Source organism: Cibotium barometz, chromosome 41 (genome assembly GCF_041138505.1).
Source record: "Cibotium barometz isolate CiBa-2024 chromosome 41, ASM4113850v1, whole genome shotgun sequence".
Taxonomy (NCBI): domain Eukaryota; kingdom Viridiplantae; phylum Streptophyta; class Polypodiopsida; order Cyatheales; family Cibotiaceae; genus Cibotium; species Cibotium barometz.
This window is the reverse complement of record NC_141086.1, coordinates 34,583,855-34,605,504: the sequence shown is the minus strand read 5'-3', so window position 1 is coordinate 34,605,504 and position 21,650 is coordinate 34,583,855. Positions and strand designations below refer to the sequence as shown.

Here is a 21,650-nt window from a genome sequence, read left to right as displayed (position 1 = left end):
ATTATCGTCCACTGGGGGCCATATATGACCCATGGGACCAAATTTCCTTACAAAGCATAGATAATTCTCCTTTAAACGAAAGGGTTTAAGGGGGTGTTAGTTTGACTACTTACACGGTGTTGTTGATGATCCAAAAGTTGGTTGAGAAATGTGCCTAGCATGGTGGGAGAAAAGAAACTTGCCGGCAAAAGCTATTGTATTTGTTCACATCCATCTAGAAGTTGCTTGAAGTTATCTCTAAAATGTGAATAAGCTTGGCACTTCAACGTGAAGTGTTACTCCGTCTCAATGGCATGCATAGAACATTGTCTACATAGCCGACTTTCTGTCAAGTGACGTGCCCATGTACCTTCCTCAATGCTAAGGTCATAGCTGTCACGGTACAAAAATACGATTCGTACAGTATGATACCGAATGGAAATTTTTGGTACGATATGAAATTTTGGAATACCATATGATAAAATATGATTTTTTTAAAAACACTTACAAACTATGGAGCTTCAAGCTTGAATGTGAGGGAAGGTTGGGGGGGGAGGAGTCCACAGCGCTTGAAGAACTAGAACATCGAGATGTGTCTCTCCTAGCTGGATCTCCCAATTGTCTCCAAAAAGTGCATGCATAGGTAATGCGATGCCAAAAGTCTCCTAGTGTGGAAATATGGGCAGTGCATCTAGGGTGATAGGTTTAGGGACTCCTTTGCAGATCAAAATGGCCCTGTCCAAATCTTCTCCCTCGTACATAACTTGAGGATTTGATTGTCTAGCCCACCTATACCAGGGATTTCCAAGTGATGTAGCAAGATTCTCTCCTCATCCTACCAATCAAGTATACACTACCAGTCTACCTCGCTTGATTTTTTGGGTCTCTCAGCAACCCCATATGGAATGTTGAGTGGACACGAAAGTTGCAAAGTATTGCGAGCATTTGGGATCTTCCATCTTTAATTGTTGAGCATGATTTCTATTTTTGTTGAGCATTGGGATCTATTTCTCAAAGAGGGGGGGGGTTGGGTTTGGGGGGGGGGGGGGGGGGGACTTATCATACCGTACAAACCATATGGTACGAATTGGTTCATACCGGTACGAGAAACAACCATGGCTGTGGGGGTGGCATCTAGTGTGTAATAAAGTAATGGCTCTCCTAGCATGAGAGAGAGAGAGAGAGAGATATTAAGCGTTTACTAAAGACCCAATGGGCCTATGAGACCAAAGTGATACAATAATGTCCATGGCATATCTCATCATGGAATGGAAAATAAAACAAAAAGAAAACATAAACATACTATCTCATTGGGGTGATACAAAACTATCCATGGAAACTCATCATGGAATACTAAGAACATAGAAACATGAGAGCAACATCAGCTCCGAGTAGATGGTATACCACTCTCCAAAATATCAAGCATGGGGCTAATGAGTATGGCCGAGAGGTCTCCCTCAGCTATGTCACATGGAAAGGTAGCTCGACGGCGGTAGAGCATGTCTTGGATCTAGACCTGATGAGGTGATCGTGGCCGATGGGGGGACCGAGGGCGTCAGGCACGCTGGAGTGCAGAGGCTCGGTCCAAGGTAACTCTTGTCGGGCGAGGTAGGTCCAGAGGAGCTCGTGGAGGGTCCACAAGATCCACTATGTCGAGAGAGAGAGAGAGAGAGAGAGAGAGAGAGAGAGAGAGAGACCAAGGTTCAAATAGATGAGATCTTAATGTTGTTTGTTACAGTGCAAATGCTTATTTTATTTGTTTCAAATAGATGAGATCTTAATGTTGTTTGTTACATATGTGTCTATATAGGTATCCAAGCTGTTAGCTTCAGTGTATTCTTCAAAGATAGAGGCTGATGCGGTGGATGATGTTGCTAACAATGAGAGGCAGACATGTAGTGAATTTGTGTATGATTTCATGTTGAATTTGTATGGGCTCAAAGGAATTGCTGAGTCTGCAATCCATGGGCTCTTTAAAACCATCAAGGGCTTGATATCCAGCAAGCAAATGGAGAAGCATCACAAGGTAACCACCTCATGGTTTAGTTGGAGTTATAGTTCATTGTTACCTCCATAGATTGGTCTTCTTGTGTCTGGTGGTAGGATTGAACTCGTCGGGCAGAAGCCTGGGTTCAAATTCTGCCAGCCTACACCCATAGGACGATTTTAACAAAATGTATAACATATCTCTTTCAAGACAGTCATTTTGTATGCATATGATTATGTTTTACAATTCAATTTTTTATAGGAGCCTGTGGTGTCACTGCACTTCCTTCTCAAACTCAATGTTTCTACTGCTGCTTGTTAAATCTTCCGTTCCGTCTCTTTTGGGTGCGATTGTGTGTGTGTGAGTGTGTGTGTGTGTGTGCACCCTTTCTCTTTGTCTCTCCTATTCCTGTGTTAAATAATTTGCTCATTTCTTATTTTCTGCTTTACTCCCCTCTTATGTGTGTTTGTGTCTTGTTTTTTGTGCCTCTTGTATTTTTCACTTGTTTCTTCTCTCTCTTTCTTCATGGCCCAATCTGTAGCTACTTACCACAGAACATAATTGTTTGTTGATCCCAAACGCAGACAGTTGCATTCTCATTTGCAACCTTTCCATTGTGACAACCCCGAACTGCAACAATTTTGTGACACTCTCGAGGAAGGCTTTGCAAACATTCGACAACCTTGGATGCGCTTGTGCCAGATTTCAATTTGAAAATCCCTTGTTTGTCTTCTCTGTTTTTTGTGTTTTGTGTCTTCTTTTTTTGTGCCTCTTGTATTTTTCGCCTGTTTCTTCCCGCTTTCTTCATGGCCCAATCTGTAGCTACTTACCACAGAACGGAATTGTTTGTTGATCCCAAACGTAGACAATTGCATTCTCATTTGCAACCTTGCCGTTGTGACAACCCCGAATTGCAACAATTTTGTGACACTCTCGAGGAAGGCTTTGCAAACATTTGACAAGCTTGGATACGCTTGTGCTGGATTTTGAAAATCCCTAGTCATGTGCTCTTCGACCCCGTTACGAGACTATCTCAGAAAGCGGTAATCCTTTTTTTTCCTGGTAAAATGCTTGCTACGGTAGATGTTGGCCAACGGATAAAAGCCATGCTTGGTGGATGTCTTGTGGAAGGGGTTTACTCTACAGCAAGAGGTTTCTATGAGGTCATTCCCATTGAATCCAAGCATAAATAAATGTTGTATTTTTTAAAATTTTGGATATACTTAGTTTTATTTAGCCATTAACCTTTGTATAGCTGCTATTTTTAGAAGCATTGAGTGTAAAAACAAACTAGTTATACAAGCAAATGTAGTTACTCACTCACAAGCATCTACAATACAAGTTCTTTGGACAACAAATGGTGCATGTATACCCTTGGTCGCCCACGAAGGACTATCAGAATTTTATCAAACATAGGTGCCCTGTATGGGTTGCAGTGGTGGGTCTCCTAGTTTATATGCGTCCTGCATTGCCTTTTTTGGTTGAATCACTGGGTAAGGTTGTATGCCCTCTCAAATCTTCTCGTAGTGTAAATAGATTTTGTATCCTTTGGGATACAGACAAACAAACCCCTTACAGGGTTGCAATGGATATTGAAATGCAAGGGATTCCGACACAGGAAGTTTTCTTTAAGCTTAAGTGGGGAAATTTTGCAGGTTCTTGCTTTACTTGTAAAAAGTTTGGACATATGTAGTCAGAAAGTCTATTGCGGCCTCCTGTTGTAGCCATGCCCTCTCCTCAAATTGCTCCTATACTATCTGTACAAAGCTTAAAAGGGAAAGAATGTAAATCATTCATAGCATCTAGGTCTAGATAAAGGAAAAGAAAAAGTTGCCTCGACAGGCTCTGATGTGATGAATGTGAAAGATGAAGACAAACCTGACTCTGATACATGGCAGACTCCCAAAAAAACAATATCTTCTAGACAAAGACCCTTGGTCTCTCATAACTGGATAGAGGAAGCTTTTGCATTTGCTTCAAGAAATATTACAGGAGTAGGAAGTATGTGGGTGGCGGTAGTGAGAGGTGATTCTTTGTTTGCACATGATGCAGAGAACTCCATGCACAAAAATATGCTTGATTTTCAAACTACAGAACGTCCTCTGCATGGTGACTTGACCAGTCATGGTGCCATGCAAGGTGAGGTGTAGCATCTACATCACTTGCATTGTAAATAAGTCCATACTAATCCAGTGTTTTACTTACAATATACAAGGCTTATGTGATGTAAATAAATGGAGGCTGCTTTGGTCAATGTAAATACAATGCATCCTCATGTGGTTTGTTTGCAAGAGTACAACTAGCATGGTTTTGCTAGAAGACAAGGAGTCTTCTCTGGATATCAAATCTTCTATGTAGGATCTCAAAATTTTTCTGGTACCTGTTGAAAATATGAAAGCAAGAGCAAAACTAGAAATGAAACAAAAACAAATGAAAGACAAAGAGTTACCTTGAGATGAGTGTAGACAAGACACAAGATTGATACTTTCATTGATGTGACACCTACAATATATAGGTGAGAAGTACAAGATTGAGTAGACTGACTTATGGGATAAATGTAGAGATGCCACATGGCACTAGACTCAAGACACAAAGACTTAAGTGAAACTAGACTAGAAATAGTACACCTAGTGTGCACTTATTTCCAACACCCTCCTTAAGTGGACACTAGGAGGAAGACAAAAAAAGACAAGACTAGAAGATAGACATAAAGATTGATAAACTGAGAGACTAGACATGAGAGACAAAAAAATCCTGAGACACCCCTCCTCAAGTGATATCCTCATATGGGTCCACAAGGGTAGGGACAAGATGGATCTAAAACAAGACACAGTCAGATTGATAGACAGATAGACAGACAACAGATAGATAGACAGACAAGACTAGATAGACAGAAGACTGACTGTAGAACTGACTGTAGACAAACAGATGGACCTTGAAGACATCCCTCCTCAAGGGCAATCTCTGCCTCTCAAGTAGGGACAAGAGAGAGGTCCTAAAGCAGAATGAGTAAGACACTAGAACCCCTTGACCTACATCATCGGTGGTCAAAGTGGTAGACAAGAAAGGTGAAGTAATCAGAAAGCCCATTCCTCATCATGTGAGGAATGAACAGCAAGATCTGCTGATGTAGATGCTGTAGCAACATGGGCTGAGGTAGATACAGGGGCTGATGTAGAGGTTTTAGAGTAGCAGTCCTTCTCCCGGTGATTATCACGGCCACAAATGGTGCATGGATGAGCCTTGAAGCAGTCCTTCTCCAAATGATTAGTTTTTCCACAATGGGTGCAAGGCTTTCTTACCTTAGAACCTCCTTTCTTTGCTAAAAAAGCAGTGTCAGTTACCTTTTGTTGTTTTGTTCTTTCCTCTTCTTGGAGAGCATTGATGATACCTTCAAGAGTAGGATTATTGTGATACTTGAAGGTAGTGACAAGAGTAGCATAGGTTTCAGGTAAGCTTTTGAGAAGCACAGCAATAGCAATATCTTCGGAGATGGGGGACTTCACTGAAGCAAGGTGAACCATAAGACTGCGAAAATAATTGACATGAGAGGCTATAGTAGCTCCCTCCTGCATATATAGATCAAAGAATGAGATCATAAGTGCAATCTTAGAGTTTTTAGAACGAGGTCCAAAAAGGGTATCCAAAGTGATCCATGCTCGAGAAGCAGACTGTATGTCGGAGATGTGATGAATGTAATCATCGCCAAGACCGAGCAGGATGATAGCATAGGCTTTGTCATTCTTGGCAGTGGGAGCATAAGTGATAACTTGCTCAATGTCTGAATCTTCGGGAGCAGCATGGTGAACAACGTCCCAAAGACCTTCTTTCATAAGATGGCACTTGATTTTGATTTGCCAAGTATGAAAGTTGGAGCCATTGAATTTGTCGATAGACATGAGAGAATGAGTAGAAGAGGCCATGTGGGAAGGTCTTACCTCTTGCTAAAATGCAAGGGCAGTGTCTATTCCCTTACAAGATTGCAGAAATGAATGAAAAAGAGATCCAAACTGTTTTTAGAAGCCGGCTCTCTCACCACTTGTCAAGGCCATAGCATGTGACAGCCTATCGAAGCATGAGGAACTAGCAGTTTGCAGATATGAGGAAAGGACTGACCAGCAAACTGAAGGAGACAATGTAGCATGTACCTTGTAGATTCTTCAAGAGGAGAGGGAGACCGACAGTAGCTGCAGGTATGGAGTGATGCGCAGCCTGTAGAGGGTGAAGCGCAGGCAGCAGCAACTGTAAACAGGTCAACGCAGGCAACAAAAACTGGCGCAGAAAATGGCGGGCAGATTCCTGAGTGGAATGGCGGGCAGATTCCTGAGTGGAATGGCGCAGATCTGGGGCAGGAAATAGGCGGCCAGAACTTGAGCACGATGGAGAGGATAACGAGCGACGAGGCAAGGTAGAAGAGAATCAAGGTAGCATCAAGCTGGAAATGAACTAGGAAAACCTGGCTCTGATACCATGTTGAAAATATGAGAGCAAGAGCAAAACTAGAAATGAAACAAAAACAAATGAAAGACAAAGAGTTACCTTGAGATGAGTGTAGACAAGACACAAGATTGATACTTTCATTGATGTGACACCTACAATATATAGGTGAGAAGTACAAGATTGAGTAGACTAACTTATGGGATAAATGTAGAGATGCCACATGGCACTAGACTCAAGACACAAAGACTTAAGTGAAACTAGACTAGAAATAGTACACCTAGTGTGCACTTATTTCCAACAGTACCCTCATAATGGTTAAGCATGATTTGTAGCCTGTATTACTCCACAATGATCCGAATGGCTGTTGGCTTGTGGTACAATGTATGATTCAAAGAGAACTCTATGAATTTGCAACTATTTATGCTTTCCGAACTTCAGCATATAGAGTTGAGATGTGGCACTCCTTACGCGTATACCCATGGATTTCGAAGGCTTTCATCACACAGGATTTTAATAATTCACCCGACTTTCATGATAACACTTCTTACTGCTCTCATATGCTGTCCTTTGAAAGACAAGATTGGGTGCAGACAATGACTTCTTTGGATGCATGTGATTTATAGACAGAGCTCATGCCGTAGTCAAAGGGTTATACTTTTCATCATAATGTTGTTTTGCATTACAGGGCTCGTTTGGATAGATGTTACCTTCTGAATGCTGCTCAATATGATGCATACACGTGTAAGTTGTGGGTTGATCATACATTGCGCCTTTGTGATCATTCGCTGGTATGGCTTGCTCTGTACTTTGGTGTGGCTGACAATGATTGTCCCTTACCTCATAAAAGATTGCTCATGATCAATAATAATTATTTGTCGCATGCTCTTTTTGCTGATTTGGTAGATACAGTTGTGCATTCTCTTCTCATGCACACGCAAGAGGATATAGATTTTTCTTGGTTCAACTTTGTACGGTGAATGCAAGCTGTGATACATGACTATGGAAGGTGGTATATGGGAGAGAACAGAAGACAAATTGAACAAGCAAAATTGGCAATTGAAGAGTACACTGAAATGAGCCATTCTAGAGAGTTGATTAATGATGAACAGTAGCTGTCAACACAAGCTGAAATTTGTCTTCGCCGTGATGAACGTAAGCTTAATAAATGGCAAACTAGGGCAAGGCAGAAGCCATGCTTGATAAAGGCTGCTCGTCAAAAGCTTTTTTCAAAGGTCTCTATGCTTCCAGGCAAAAACAATGTATTACAACAGTCAAAAGAACAGATGGTATTTGGACATGCACAAAAACACCGCTTGCAGAGTCTTGTCATGATTACTTTTCTCACATTTTTGCTGCCTTTCTCCGGCTTTCGAGAGAGGCTCTTGTTGTGCAAGAACTTTTCTTACGCTAGGTTATGCCTATCATTACACGCCAAGAGGCTAACAATATGGATGAGCCCTTTACGGATGTAGAACTGGACGATGCTTTGAAGGGCCTAGGTAAATGGAAGTCTCCAGGCTGGGATGGTTTGACAGTGGAGTTCTACATGCAAGTTTGCATCTTGTGCAGTATGGATTTGTCCCTCGAAGGCAAATCACTGACAATATAGAAAATGTGTATATTGGCATTGAATATGCCAAGTATACGGATCAGGATGTTCTTATCATGTAGGTGGACATAGCTAAGGCTTTTCATACACTACAATGGGAGTTCATAGCTCAGCTTATGGACAGAATGGGATTTGGGCCTAAATTGAAAAATGTCATCTTTTGATTTTATCAAGAGGGATCAACTAAATGCATTTTGGGTGGAGAACTTTCAGCTTCATGGTATCTTGGGAAAACTGTTCGGCAGGGTTATTCCCTTAGTGCACTTTTGTACGCCATTGCGACTCACCCAATGCTCCTTTACATGGACAGATTGACACAAGATGGACAGCTACACGGCCTCTCCTTGGCCGATGGTACACAATTTGTGGCACATGCATATGCGGATGACTCTTTCTTTTTTTCCAAGAATACAGAGGCTGATGTAAGGACTCTCATGAAAACACTTTCCCTCTATGGTTTGGTTGCAGGATTACATGTAAATTTTCAAAAATCAAAGTTGCTGACTTTGAAAGATTATGATTGGCATCAGCTTATGTGGCCTTGTCAGATCATCCCACCTAAAGAGATAGTCAGGCATCTTGGTTATCCCATTGGTTGGGAATTGTCTTTGAAAGATGAAACTCAATGGGTGATGGCAAAATTGCACTCTAAAATTGAATACTGGAAATTATCTACATGGCCTCTACATGTGCCATTGCGTATAGTACAATCAATAATCTTAGCATATGTCCAATTCTATCTTCCGCTCTTACCTTGGCCGAGCAAACAAATTGATAATTTCATGTTTAAAGCGATGGAATGCCTACAAAAAACCAAGGTAGATAGAAAAGGGTTACGTTTGTTAAGGCAAGACCGTATCTGCTCGCTTAAAATGCATGGTGGGCTCAATCTCCTGAACATTCATTATCATATATTGGCAAGGAAAGCCACTCTTCTACTTGCATTTATAGAGCAAGTCAAGCCATGGGCATGCACGCTGGGAGTGTTAGCACATTCATCCCTAGTTTCTGCCCATGTTTGGTGTCTCTTTTGGTCCCTTTTTCATGGCCCTTGCTTGTGGGCTGGCCACCCCTTATTTATATATTTTTCTAGGATTTTTCCCAGCCTGATGTATTTTCCCAGTTGGCCAGCTTTATCATGTCCAGTTGGCCAGTAGTAGCATGTCCAGTCAGCCAGCCCTTCCTACCTATAAATAGGTGGGCTGGCCTCTACACGTCTTTCTTTTGCTCCCTCACTTATGAGACTATTTCTGTCTCTTGCTTGGGATTGTATCACTTCAGTATATTCGGCATAGTTGCTCCATATCTCTCTCTCTCTTGCACACTCTAGTGCTTATTTGTTTCCGCTTTGTGCACTTTCATGGTATCATCGCTCCCGGTTCAACGATTCCCTCTGCTGCCCCAGATTCAGCCCTATCTACAGCCCCTTCACCTCTGCGTTGTTCTCAGATTTGCAGCCCTGTGGATGCTGTGTTTTCTGGACAGCTGCTGCTGATTGCTTTCCCTTCACTTTGGCTTCATTGCTTAGAGCGTGAGGTAATTTCTCATCAGTGTTTTTCTTCTACTTGGAGTTTGGAACTAGGCGGCCTGTTTTTTCAGGACAACAGCCCCTCTTTGGCTGCGTTTTCCTCTCCAGTGGACATTCCCTTTTGTAGAGGGGGTATTGTGGTGGTTCGGGCTTTGGTGGCAACCTTGGTACCTGTGGTGGACACTCCTTCCGAGATTGTGCATATTTCTGAGATTGAGCCCAAGCTTTTGTGATGGCTGCCCCAACTACACTTCATATGTTCTGTGAGTTTGCAAAGTTGGATGGTTCCAACTACACTTTGTGGAAGGTGAAGGTGAAATCAGACTTGCGTGGCATGGATCTCTAGGATTGGCTTGTTACACCTGCCAATGCCACCCCTCCCACCCTTGCTTCTGGTGGTGTGACTCAAGCACATATTGATATTTATCCGTCGAATGATCGTTGTGTTTTCTCCTTTCTGATGTTGAACTGTCAGGATTCTGTTCTCTCTCATGTGCGTACAGCAGATGCTGCACATGAAGTTTGGAAAGCATTTGGAGATCTCTACGAGATTAAGTCTCCGGGTCGGATTTTGGCGTTGGAAAAGCAGCTTATGAACTTATCAGTTTTTGCCTTACCATCTTTATCTTCTTTCATCTCGAAGATGAAAGATCTTTGGGACAAGCTTGTTGTTTGTGGCATGGATATCTCTACAGAGGATATGGTTGTTCGGCTTCTCTCCAAGCTTCCAGAGAGGTTTGATGCTTATTTTCAGTCTCTTGTTTCTTCTCCTTGTCCTGTTCTAGTTACTTGGGAGGAAGTTCTCCCCTCCATTATGCAGATTGAGTCTCGCTTTGAGGAGTGGACTGGCACCTCTGGTGGTTCTAATGGAGCTTTGGCTGCACGAGATAAAGGGAAGAATCAATAGAAGAGAGGGAAAGGGGGTTCTTACAAGAACTCCAAGGATAAAGACAAAATCAAATCTTCTAAAAACAAGGACATTGAGTGTCATTATTGTGGCAAGAAGGGTCATAAAATGCCCCAATGTCACAAGAAGAAGCGGGATGAAGAAGCAAGGAACTCTTCCTCTACAGCGGTGTCTCAGACCAAGAAGGATGATGGTATTCTTCTATAAGCAGGTACTCGTCGTATACTTGCTCTTGTGATTTCTCAGTCTCGCAGTCGTGGATTGTGGATAGCGGTACTACTGCTCACATGACACCCCATCTAGATTGGTTCGAGGACTTCACTGCCAGGTCAGGCGAGATCACTTTGGGTGATTCTTCTTCTGTGCCAGTGCATGGACATGGCACCATCCCCAGCTCCGCTCTTCCGAGGACAAGAGGTACTTCTCTGATGTTCTGTACATTCCAGATTTGGCATTTAACCTTTCATCAGTGAGTGCTCTTACAGCTCAGGGTGTGGAGGTGATCTTCTCTCGTTATGAGATTACCATTCATGAAAAGGAGACTGGTAGCATCGTGGCTTAGGGAGTACAAGTTGACCGCTCTTCTTTCTTCTGGTTCTTGTTCTGCTCTTTGGCATGCTCGGTTTGGCCATTTGAGCTATCAGCTTCTATAGCGAGCTTCGAAGGATGGGTTGGTTGAGGGTTTACCGACCATCAAGGCTCCATCTTCTGCTTGTTCCTCTTGTTTACAAGGGAAGCGACACCGAGCTGCCTTTCCGAAGGAGGCGACACATAGATCTTCGACATCACTTGCTCTTGTTCATGCAGACTTATGCGGTCCTATGAGTATTGCGTCTTTGAGTAAGACGTTGTACATGCTTGTGATGGTGGATGACTTCTCTAGATATACTTGGGTCTTTTCAGCACTTTTGTGATTGGAGAGTTGAGGTGGAAAAAGAGACCGGTTCCTCGGTCAAGGCTCTCGGGACCAACAGAGGGGGTGAGTTTACATCCCAGGAGTTTCAGCAATATTGCAGGACCCATGGCATTCGGAGACAGCTTACTACAGCACATACTCCATCACAGAATGGAGTTGCAGAGAGGAAGAATAGGACCATTATGTAGATGGCCCGTGCTATGCTTGAGCATTCTTCATTACCTCGATGTTTCTGGGCTGAGGCGGTGTCTACTGCTATCTATATTCAGAACAGGTCTCCTGCTCTTCCAGATAAAACTCCATATGAGGCTTTCCATGGTGAGAAGCCCTCTGTTGTTTATTTCCGGATATTTGGTTGTTCGTATGTTCATGTGCCAAAGGAGCATCGCTCCAAGTTGGACTCAAAGTCTCAGCGCATGACTTTTCTCGGATACAACACTGTGTCCAAGGCATATCGTCTTTATGATCCTCAGGCCGGCAAAGTAGTTGTGAGCCGTGATGTGGTGTTCGACGAGACTCCTACATCTTCACAGGGGGGTGGTGAGCTTCTTCCTCTGCCTCCGCCTCCTCCTCCTCCTCCTCCTCCTCCCTCTGCTTCTGTTAAATCTCCAGTTGTGGATTCTCAGTCAGATGCTGATGACTTTGCTCCTCCTCCAGCGAGTTTGAGCAAATCTGTGCTTGGATGGTACTATCAGACAGTTCGTGATTTTGGGTTACGTGAGCTTCCTTCTACTCCGCCTGGTTCTCTCAGGCGATCTTCCAGAGTTACAGGGAAACAAATTCATGAGGGCAACATGTTTGTTTACTATGCTCTTATGTCCTCTATCATTCATGGTTCTTCTGATCCCACTTCTGTGGACGAGACTTTCACATGAGCCTTGGCGTCGTGCTATGTAGGCAGAGCTGGATGCTATTGAATGGAATAGCACTTGGATTTTGGTGCCTAGGCCACTGCAGCGTAAGGTGATTGGTGTGTGCTAGATCTTCAAATCGAAGTTCCGAGCTGATGGTAGCTTGGACAAGCACAAGGCGAGGTTGGTTGCCAAGGATTATGCTCAGCGCCCTGGAGTCGACTTCCATGAGACTTTCGCTCCAACGGCCCGGATGACTACCATTCGCACCGTTCTTGCTCTTGCAGGACATCATAGATGGCTCGTATTCCAGATAGACGTCAAGTCGGCTTTCCTGAATGGAGAGCTTACACAGGAAGTTTATGTTGATCAACCGCCGAGATTTGTTGTTCCAAGCAAATTGGATCAGGTGTACCGGCTGAAGAAATCTTTATATGGTCTGAAGCACACTCCGCGGGCTTGGTACTAGCGGATTGATGAGTTCTTTTAGAGCTGGGCCTGCGCCGTTCTCATGCAGTTTCGAACCTTTATATCCTCCTTGAGAGGGGGTTGATTGTTATCATTGTGGTCTATGTTGATGACCTCATCTTTACAGGTTCTTATTCGGTGCGGATCCGTTCAGTCATGGATGCTTTGGAGACAGAGTTCGAGATGACGGATCTTGGCCTTCTGCATTATTTTCTTGGCTTTGAGATTTGGCAGACCCCGAAGGGCATTTTCTTCTCTTAGCAGAAGTACACACGGGAGATTCTTGACAGATTTCAGATGACTGGATGCAAACCAGTATCTTCTCCTATGGATACTAGTGAGAAGCTTTCTCTACTTGATGCTTCTCCAGGGATTGATCAGGGCAGTATCGGGTTCTCGTCGGTTGTTTGGTTTGGTTGACCTACTCTCGATTGGACGTATGTTTCGCAGTCAGCTTATTGAGTTCTTTCTCATCCAAACCCCGTCAGCAGTATTGGCAGCGTGCTCTCAGAGTTCTTCGGTACTTGCGTGGCACTTTGGACTTTGGCATCTTCTATGGCCAAGGATGCACTCTTCTTGGATGGTCTGATTCAGATTGGGCTGGAGATCCAGATACTCAGCGTTCGACCACTGGTTGTGTTTTTTCACTTGGGTCTGGAGCCATTTCATGGAGCAGTAAAAAGGAGCCTACTGTGGCGCTTTCCTCTACAGAGGCGGAGTATCATGCAGTTTGTTATGCTGCATGTGAGGCGATTTGGTTGCGGAGATTATTGGAGGAGCTTGGCTGTCCTCCTACCAGATCTACTCTTCTTTGGTGTGACAATCAGAGTTGCATCGCCATCGCCAAGAACCCTATGTTTCATGCTCGTACAAAACACATTGAAATACAGTATCACTATGTTCGTGAACGGGTTCTTGCTTGAGATTTGTGTTTGGAGTATTTTCCTTCAAAGGAGAATGCTGCAGATTTGTTCACCAAGCCGGTTTCTAAGGCTTCCTTGGCTCCTCATCTAAGGCTTCTCGGAGTATGTTCAGCATCTGGTGTTGAGAGGGGGTGTTAGCACATTCATCCCCAGTTTTTGCCAATGTTTGGTGTCCCTTTTGGCCCCTTTTTCATGGCCCTTGGTTGTGGGTTGGCCACCCCTTATTTATATATTTTTCTGGGATTTTTCCCCAGCCTAGATGTATTTTTCCAGTCTATCATGTCCAGTCGGCCAGTAGTAGCATGTCCAGTCGGCCAGCCCTTCCTACCTATAAATAGGTGGGATGGCCTCTCACTTTTCCATCTTGCCTAGTCTTTCTTTTGCTCCCTTACTTATGAGACTATTTCTGTCTCTTGCGTGGGACTGTATCACTTCAGTATATTCAGCATAGTTTCTCCATCTCTCTCTCTCTCTTGCACTCTCTACTCAGCACACTCTAGTGTTTATTTGCTTCCGCTCTGTGCACTCTTTCAGGGAGCTCTGTGCACTAACAAGCAAACAGATGCATATGAACATTGGATCATCAATTGTGGTGATATATTTTTGGGCATTTTCACGGTTGTATTCTAGGCTCTCCATATTTGACTGCTCTCATTCGAGATTGGCAAGCTATATTGTTGTGACCAAAGTTACCACTCTTAATACTCGCCTTAACATGTTGCCGATTCAAAGACTTCTGGGTTGAGTTTTCTACAAGAAAAGTCACCCCTTTTATGCATGTGCATCTTTTAGATCCTGCTCCGACCCCTTCCCAAGTCTTAAAAGGTGTGATACGTTACTCTGCTTTTAACTCCTCCAGGGACCACAGATCAGTCTCAGATGCATTGATTCCGTGCTGTGCCCAAGGGCTGTCTAGGGTCTCTTCTAGATGTAGCTGATGTGACCATCTAAAATAAAAAAAGGCTTCATCCATAAGATGGCAAGACCTTAAACATGTGTCCATATTGACTATGTTAAGGAAAGGTGGTGTTTGCCAAGATAGAGAAAACCAGTCATCCCCCAAGGAAATCAGGGAGAAGCCAACACTGGATGTATGTTTATGAATTTTCGGAGCCACATGTTAGGCCCATGCAGCCATACGTCTGCACATCCATGCATACACATGCTATGTTTTAAGTATGCTCAAGTTTCATTGATTTATATCAGCTGTAACAGGTAAGGCTCTTCAGCAAATTTGTTGGAGTAGAGGGGGAAAGCTACAGAGAACTGGATTTGTACATCTACTTGAAGCTTCTTCAGAAAGCAATGGGCAAATCAGGCGCCATTATTCCTTCAGATCAAGATGATGGGTTAATATTTCTGAACTTTCCTTATCTAGAATACATTCTGGATGAGCCAAACCTGATGCAATTCATGGGTTCTGAGGCAGCTGCAAGAGAAGTGGTCATGAAATTTGCAACGAAGTATGCCATCACCGAGAAGGCATCACCTGAGGTAATTTGATAACTAACAAACACAATATTTTGAAGTTTTTTCAACTTAAATTGTCATGTACATTTATGGAGATTGAAATGCATTCACATATGCTTGCGTGTCATCTGTAGTTTTAGATGTATAATGGAATTTTACCACCTGAATCGAGACTGATAATTGAACTACATGAAGGTGCACTAATCAGTCTTAACCGTAAGCGTATGCAATTGAAAACATGTATAGTTGCATGCACCCACCTACACAATCAGCGTTAAAAAAAAAAAAAAAAATATAGGGTGGGGGGGGGAGGAGGGTGGGAGGGTGGGAGGGTGGGGGACTGTTCTATTACTTCACTATACAAGGAAAGCAGCCCTCAAAAGTGAGGAAAACTTCTTTAAGATCAGAAACAGTGGAAAATCAAGTCAAACTGCAGCTGGTCCATCTCTTGTAGTCTATGGCAATCATAAAGAGATTGGCACAAAGATTGGCGAAAATAGGAGTACTTGTCAATCTATGTGCAGTGAAAGATCACGTGTTGCGTCCAATCCAGAGAGTCCAAAGTGCCCAAAAGTGTATAATCAGCCAATCTTCGGTGATATCTCCCAAAGACCAGAAATGCTTGGAGAAGCGACGTTCTGGAAATAAGGCAACCAAAGAAACAGAGGTATGCAAACAAGCCCATAGTAAATGAGACATGGACTCATTGCGATGTGAGCATCTAGAGAGCAAGAGGCAGATGCTATCCTTCTTTTGGCTAGAATTTCACCAACAGCTAGCACTTCAACTAGGCATCACCAAAGAAAAACTGTCTGCTTTGATGGCAATTTATTGTTCCAAATCTTTTGGAGATTTTGTTTCCACCACTTGGCTGTCTTATCCATATTCCACAGCCTGTTTGAATGAGCAACAATCCATGGCTTGGGAATAATCAATCTGCATATTTAGGCAGCTTGAGCTGTGACATAGGCTCTTTGTGAAAACCAGGCTCATCTCTCTACAACATCCAATCTAACAATATGTTCTCTCGACAGGTGCTCTAATTTTCTGCTAGACATGCCTGTAATGCATGCCCGAATTCCATATCCTCTGCCCCTGGGAGAATGTAAGTATTCTATCATCTGGAGAGACGACATCCTGGATTAGACACATGTTTTTAGTGGAAAGAAAATAGGCTTTCCTTGTCTCTTGAATTGCTTAAGATTCAAGAAAAACTCTGCTCTAGTGAATGCTCTCCAATCTGAGTGAGTTACCCTCTAAAGGTCTTCCAGACCAATCCCAGTAGTGGAGGACATTCTTCCAATCAACTATCAGTCTAGTAGTGAAAGGACACTCTGGTATCTTCTTTTCCAAGTTTCCAAGAAGGAAATCCCAATCTATACATTGCCACCTGCCAAGAGAATCTGTTTCAAGTGCAGTATGCATAGCTACAATCATCACTATCCAAGGCTACTTCGGGCAAAAAAAAGGTGGACAATAGATTTGCTTTTCTTGCCAAAACATGATAATGAATATTAAGAATATTCAGCCCTTCATGCATCTTTGTTAACAAATCCATTCACATCCAAGAGCCTAAGAGCATTTTTTTGATGTCTGGTTTTTCATAGGACATCCATGGTGTGAGACAGGAAAGTAGTGATATCATTCCAAGAGGCAAGAGAAACTGTACATAAGCCATCAAGATGGATTGTACTATCCTTATTAGTCACACATGTAAAGGTCAGGTAGGCAAAAAAATTTTCATCTTTTGAAAGACCCAATTTGTGGTATCACTAACATATACATTCCAACCCAATGGGTAACCGAGATGTTTAACAGTATGTGTTGGTGAAAAAAACTGTCGAGGCCATAGTATATTGTGTCGATCCGATGCTCTAAGTGGTAATAGTTTGGATTTGCGAAAATTGATGAACAATCCTGTAGCTTTCCCAAACAATTGGAGAGCCCTCATAGGGTTTGCAAATCTTGCGAAGCATTTGGGGGGAAGAAAAAGGAATCATGAGTATAAGCTGCGCTACTAAATTACGACCATTTGACAATTGCAAACTATGCAAAAGTCCTTGATATGTGAGTCTGTCCATATATAGAAGCAAAGGGTGACTGGCAATTGCATATAGTAATGCACGCAAAGGCAACCCTGCTTGAGTAATTTACCCAATATCCAAGACTCAATTTCTGTTATGGTATGATAGATGAAGTAAATCCCGGATAAAAAATTATTCTATGGAAAAGAATCAACGGCTGTGTCTCTCAATGAGGAAAAAAGCGTTGGTCTCTTTGATCCAAGTGCAAATCTTTTCCTTGATCTGACTATGATACTTACGGGTTCGATCAGTTCAGTTCAGTTAGTTAAGGCTCTTGACTACGTTAGAGTAAAAATATCCTGGAGGAATCGCCCGTGCTTTCCGGGTGAGGGAAGTTTTTTCGGGTTCGGTTTTGGAAGAACCGAGGGATTAGTCTCTTGTTCGGATATCCATAGGCGAGGCCCCAAGTGAGGGACCCTGCCCCACGCAAGAAGTGCTACTTCTGCTGCTAGCACCCCTGAAGTCGTTGCGCGTAGTGGGGACAGGGATCTTTCAAGAAAAGAAAAGGAGTGGTACCTACCTGTAGCTATGAAATCCCATTGAACTGATCGAAAGCCTTTGCAACATCTATTTGCAAAATCAGTACATCTTGTTGTGAGTATTTGGCTTACTCAATGCCCCGATAAGCATTACAAATGTTATCTATGATCTGTCTTCTAGGAACAAAGCCATATTGGGCTTGATGCAATTTTCTGTGCAATATCTTTTTGACTCTCGAAGTTATCATCTTAGTGATGATCTTATCAATAACATGCATACGGATGCCAATCCAAAAGATTGTGACAGAGCTGCTTCTTCGGCACTAATGTGACTAGTCCTTCTTTCTAGGATAATGGCATTATACCATATTGTCATGATTGATTGATCATAAGTAATAATGGATTCTCAAGAAGATCCCATAATTGCAAAAAGAATTCGACAATCCACCCATCCCATCCAGGAGGTTTCCATTTGCCTAAAGCCTTGACTGCATTGTGTATCTCCATAGACAAAAATAGGCTTTCTAGTTCAATGGCTTCCTACACATCCATTATTTCTATGACATTCTGAAGCAATTCTATCCGAGCATGTGTCATAGTGGGGGGTTTAGCTGGAGGCGATGCAAAAGCTTGTTGAAAGTGAGTTACACATTCCTGCTCAGGTTGCAGGAAATTTTGCATCTACTCGTAATTGTCCTTTTGCACTTGTGAGATGTATTGTTTTTGTTTGGTTACATGGAAGCTTTTAAAGAAGGCTTTAGATGAGCAGCTCTTGTCCAACATAGGCTTATGTGTGGATTTGACTGGCCACTTTTGCCACTTTCTATAATTATTCAATTCAAGTTGATGCTTGGCATATCATATCTGGTCCTCTTCCTGAGGAAACAAGGGATGAACATGGCTAGTTTTTTCAAGAGTTTGCAGTTGATTTTTCAGCTAGTGAATTCTCTCTCTCTCCTTACGCATATACCATTAGCCATACTCTGCAATCACCCCTTGCATTCAAGATGCAAAATGGTACCAATCAATATCCATATCTTCATAAATTGCAACCTTCAAAGAAGGACAACATCGGCAACCACGTCTCTGAAATGCTGATGTGTCAAATAATTGTTGTTAATCAATAGTAATCTCTGAATTGATAGTTGTAAATCATCTATTGGCATGTCAAAGTACAAACTCAGCCATATACGAGCATGATTAGAGAGCTGCAAAGATTAATCCACCCACATTCTACGTGTAAAAGGATCAATCCGAGTAGCATGCATTCGACAAATACCCTCTCACACATACATGTGCATATACATGTACATACACACATACATGTACATGCAAGACACGGCGTGTATGCACACATGCACACATGCACAGAGGTGTCCACACACACACGTGTGCACATGTACAGGCACGCACACTGACGCGCACACACAAAGTGGATTTACGCACACATGCTTATATATGTGTATGTGATGTTTGTGTTTACCTAAAGCTTGCATTGGCCAGGTTAAAAGATTGTGTCAATTTTTACATTGCAAAAAGTTGGATCTTATATTATTGGGAAATTTCTTGAACATCATGGTTAAGACATGATGTTCTGAGATTTCAACCATTAGAGGGCACATGCTACCTTTTGGTTTGAGATCTCCCTTTATATGATTTTATTTTACTTAATAGAAATCTCTCTTGTAGAGCAAAAAAGAAGAAGAGAAAATGTTGTCTTAGAGACGTGGTGTTTAAATTTTATTTTATTTTTCCCGAAAAAGAGGCTTCTATGAAGTATCAAAAAATATACAAATGGGAGATTTCCAAAGGGGAAATCTCAACTAATCAGGTGCCTTGTGCTGCCAACAAGGTCCCATTGAGTGGTAGTGAAAAGATGCCATAATCCCACTCTCATTAATTGGTGGTGCTTTCTCTTTGTAGACCTTGAAGATCGGCGGATTTTGGCCCAAAGTGGCCAAGAGGGTGTGGATGATATCACTCCAAATCTTGCAAATGCATTGTGTATCATAAATCAAAATACCCTCAATGCCCTCAGTGTGTCTAGCCTTCCAATGCTAGCAATACTCGCCCATGCACTGCCCAACCTTTGTGCAGCCGGGACGTATCTTGACTCCGGCACGTCGTGAAGACAAGACTGCCGAGCTGACCAGATCCTTGTTGTTCCCCTCATACTTGAGGTGTGGACCCAATTGTGTCAACCAAGTGATAGCACCAAAAGAAATGTCGTTCCCCTCATACTTGAGGTGTGGACCCAATTGTGTCAACCAAATGATAGCACCAAAAGAAATGTAAGCATCCCTCCTCATCCTCCCAAAGAGATGTGCTATCGCATATGTGCTTCCTTTCACTTCAATAAGCAATGGTAGATTGTCTTTGAAGCTCTTGCACATCTTGGGCATGCTTCCTTTCACTTCAATAAGGAATGGTAGATTGTCTCTGAAGCTCTTGCACATCTTGGGCATGCTGGGCTAACACCAACGACCAACCTCTGCTGGTTGGTGGCAAGATCACCAAGTAGAAAAAGCCAAATAAAGGAGGATATCTATGTCTTCCTGTAAGAATGCCACAACCTTTGCCAAAAAGTCCTGTGAATGTCAGGTGTGATACCATAAGCCTCCCAATGAGGTCTAAGAGTAGGGGCTCTCTGAATGTGTCCTAGGACAAGATATGTGGCATTCTGCACAGTATAACTAAAGAAAGGCATGCTTTTCATCAGGCTGGTACCACTCCCACTCATTTGGTAGGACATCCGCTGTACAACCAAAGTGTTAAAACCCTAAGATCTCTCTAGATAATTGTTATGCATAAACATGCATAAATCAGGCATAAACTCAACCACCCAAGGGATGCACACATGAATAATAATGAAATACATCATACCTCTACCTTGATGTCCCATACCATCAAGAGGTATAACTCCAATCCAATAGCATGTAGCTAAAGTGTGAAATGGTAGAAGAGTAGATATGAACCTCTACACAAGAGAGCATAACATAGCCTTGGCCTCATGGAGCCCAAACCTCCAAGCCCTCTTGAGTGTGCCCCATACCTCTATTATATAGGAGGGCCCTCAAGTGACTCTTGACTCTCCATTTCCCATGTGTGACCCTTGGATGCTTGACCCTCACCTTAACCCTTAAGGTTAGTCCTAACCCATGCTCCACTAGAGCTTGTTCCCATGCTCCCATGCTCACAAGCCTAATGTGGGTTAGCCTCCTAGTATATGCACACATAATGTGTATATAACATAGCACACATAATGTACATATAACATACTTCCCCTCTCTCAAAACATTGCACTCTTGCAATGAAAATAAGGAGAACTGCGCTGAACAATCTCAACCAACTCCCAAGTCGAATCCTCAATTTCCCTATCTTTCCACCTAATTTTAACCTCAGGGATTAGTCAACTAGAAAGTTTCCTTTCCCTGAATTCAAGTACCTTATCAGGTTCATGTGGAACATAGGATAATTCATCGACTTCAACGAGTTCTTGTGAGGAGTAACTATGTTATCCTCACCTCCCAGTTTCCCTTTCAATCTATGGATATGAAAGACTGGATGAACTCTAACAATTGGAGATAGTTTTAGTTCATACGCAACCGTGCCAATCCGATGTATAACTCGAAATGGACCACAATATCTAGGAGATAAATTCGAGCATTTTCCCATTGACAAAGTCTGAGAATCTTTAAGAACATTAAAATAAACCAACGCTCCTAGTTCAAAAGACCGAGATGAGCGTCTCCTATCAGTATAAAACCGTGCCCTATCATGAGCACTCCTGATAGAATCCCGAGCTTCGGTCAGCATTTCCTACATATCACGCAAGAAATCCCTTGATGCATCAAGCTCGATGTCCTTAAGACCGACATCAATAGGTGCCCTAAGTTGATATCCATACATAAGTATGCACAGACTAAAAAATAATAGCCGTAAATTTAGAACTGTTATAGGCAAATTCCATCATTGGAATATATTTTTTCCAATATGATGATTTTCTAGA

At 42.6% G+C, this 21,650-nt stretch overlaps 1 protein-coding gene across 1 annotated transcript in view; it reads left to right on the top strand.

Moving 5' to 3' along the window:
- Positions 1-21,650, top strand: part of LOC147614904 (uncharacterized) — a 57,724-nt gene that overhangs the window by 13,945 nt on the left and 22,129 nt on the right. Inside the window, exons 2-3 of the mRNA XM_086780230.1 lie at positions 1,790-2,005; positions 14,824-15,102. Of these exons, the coding sequence (XP_086636356.1) occupies positions 1,790-2,005; positions 14,824-15,102 (495 nt within the window). The remainder of the gene's footprint in view (positions 1-1,789; positions 2,006-14,823; positions 15,103-21,650) is intronic.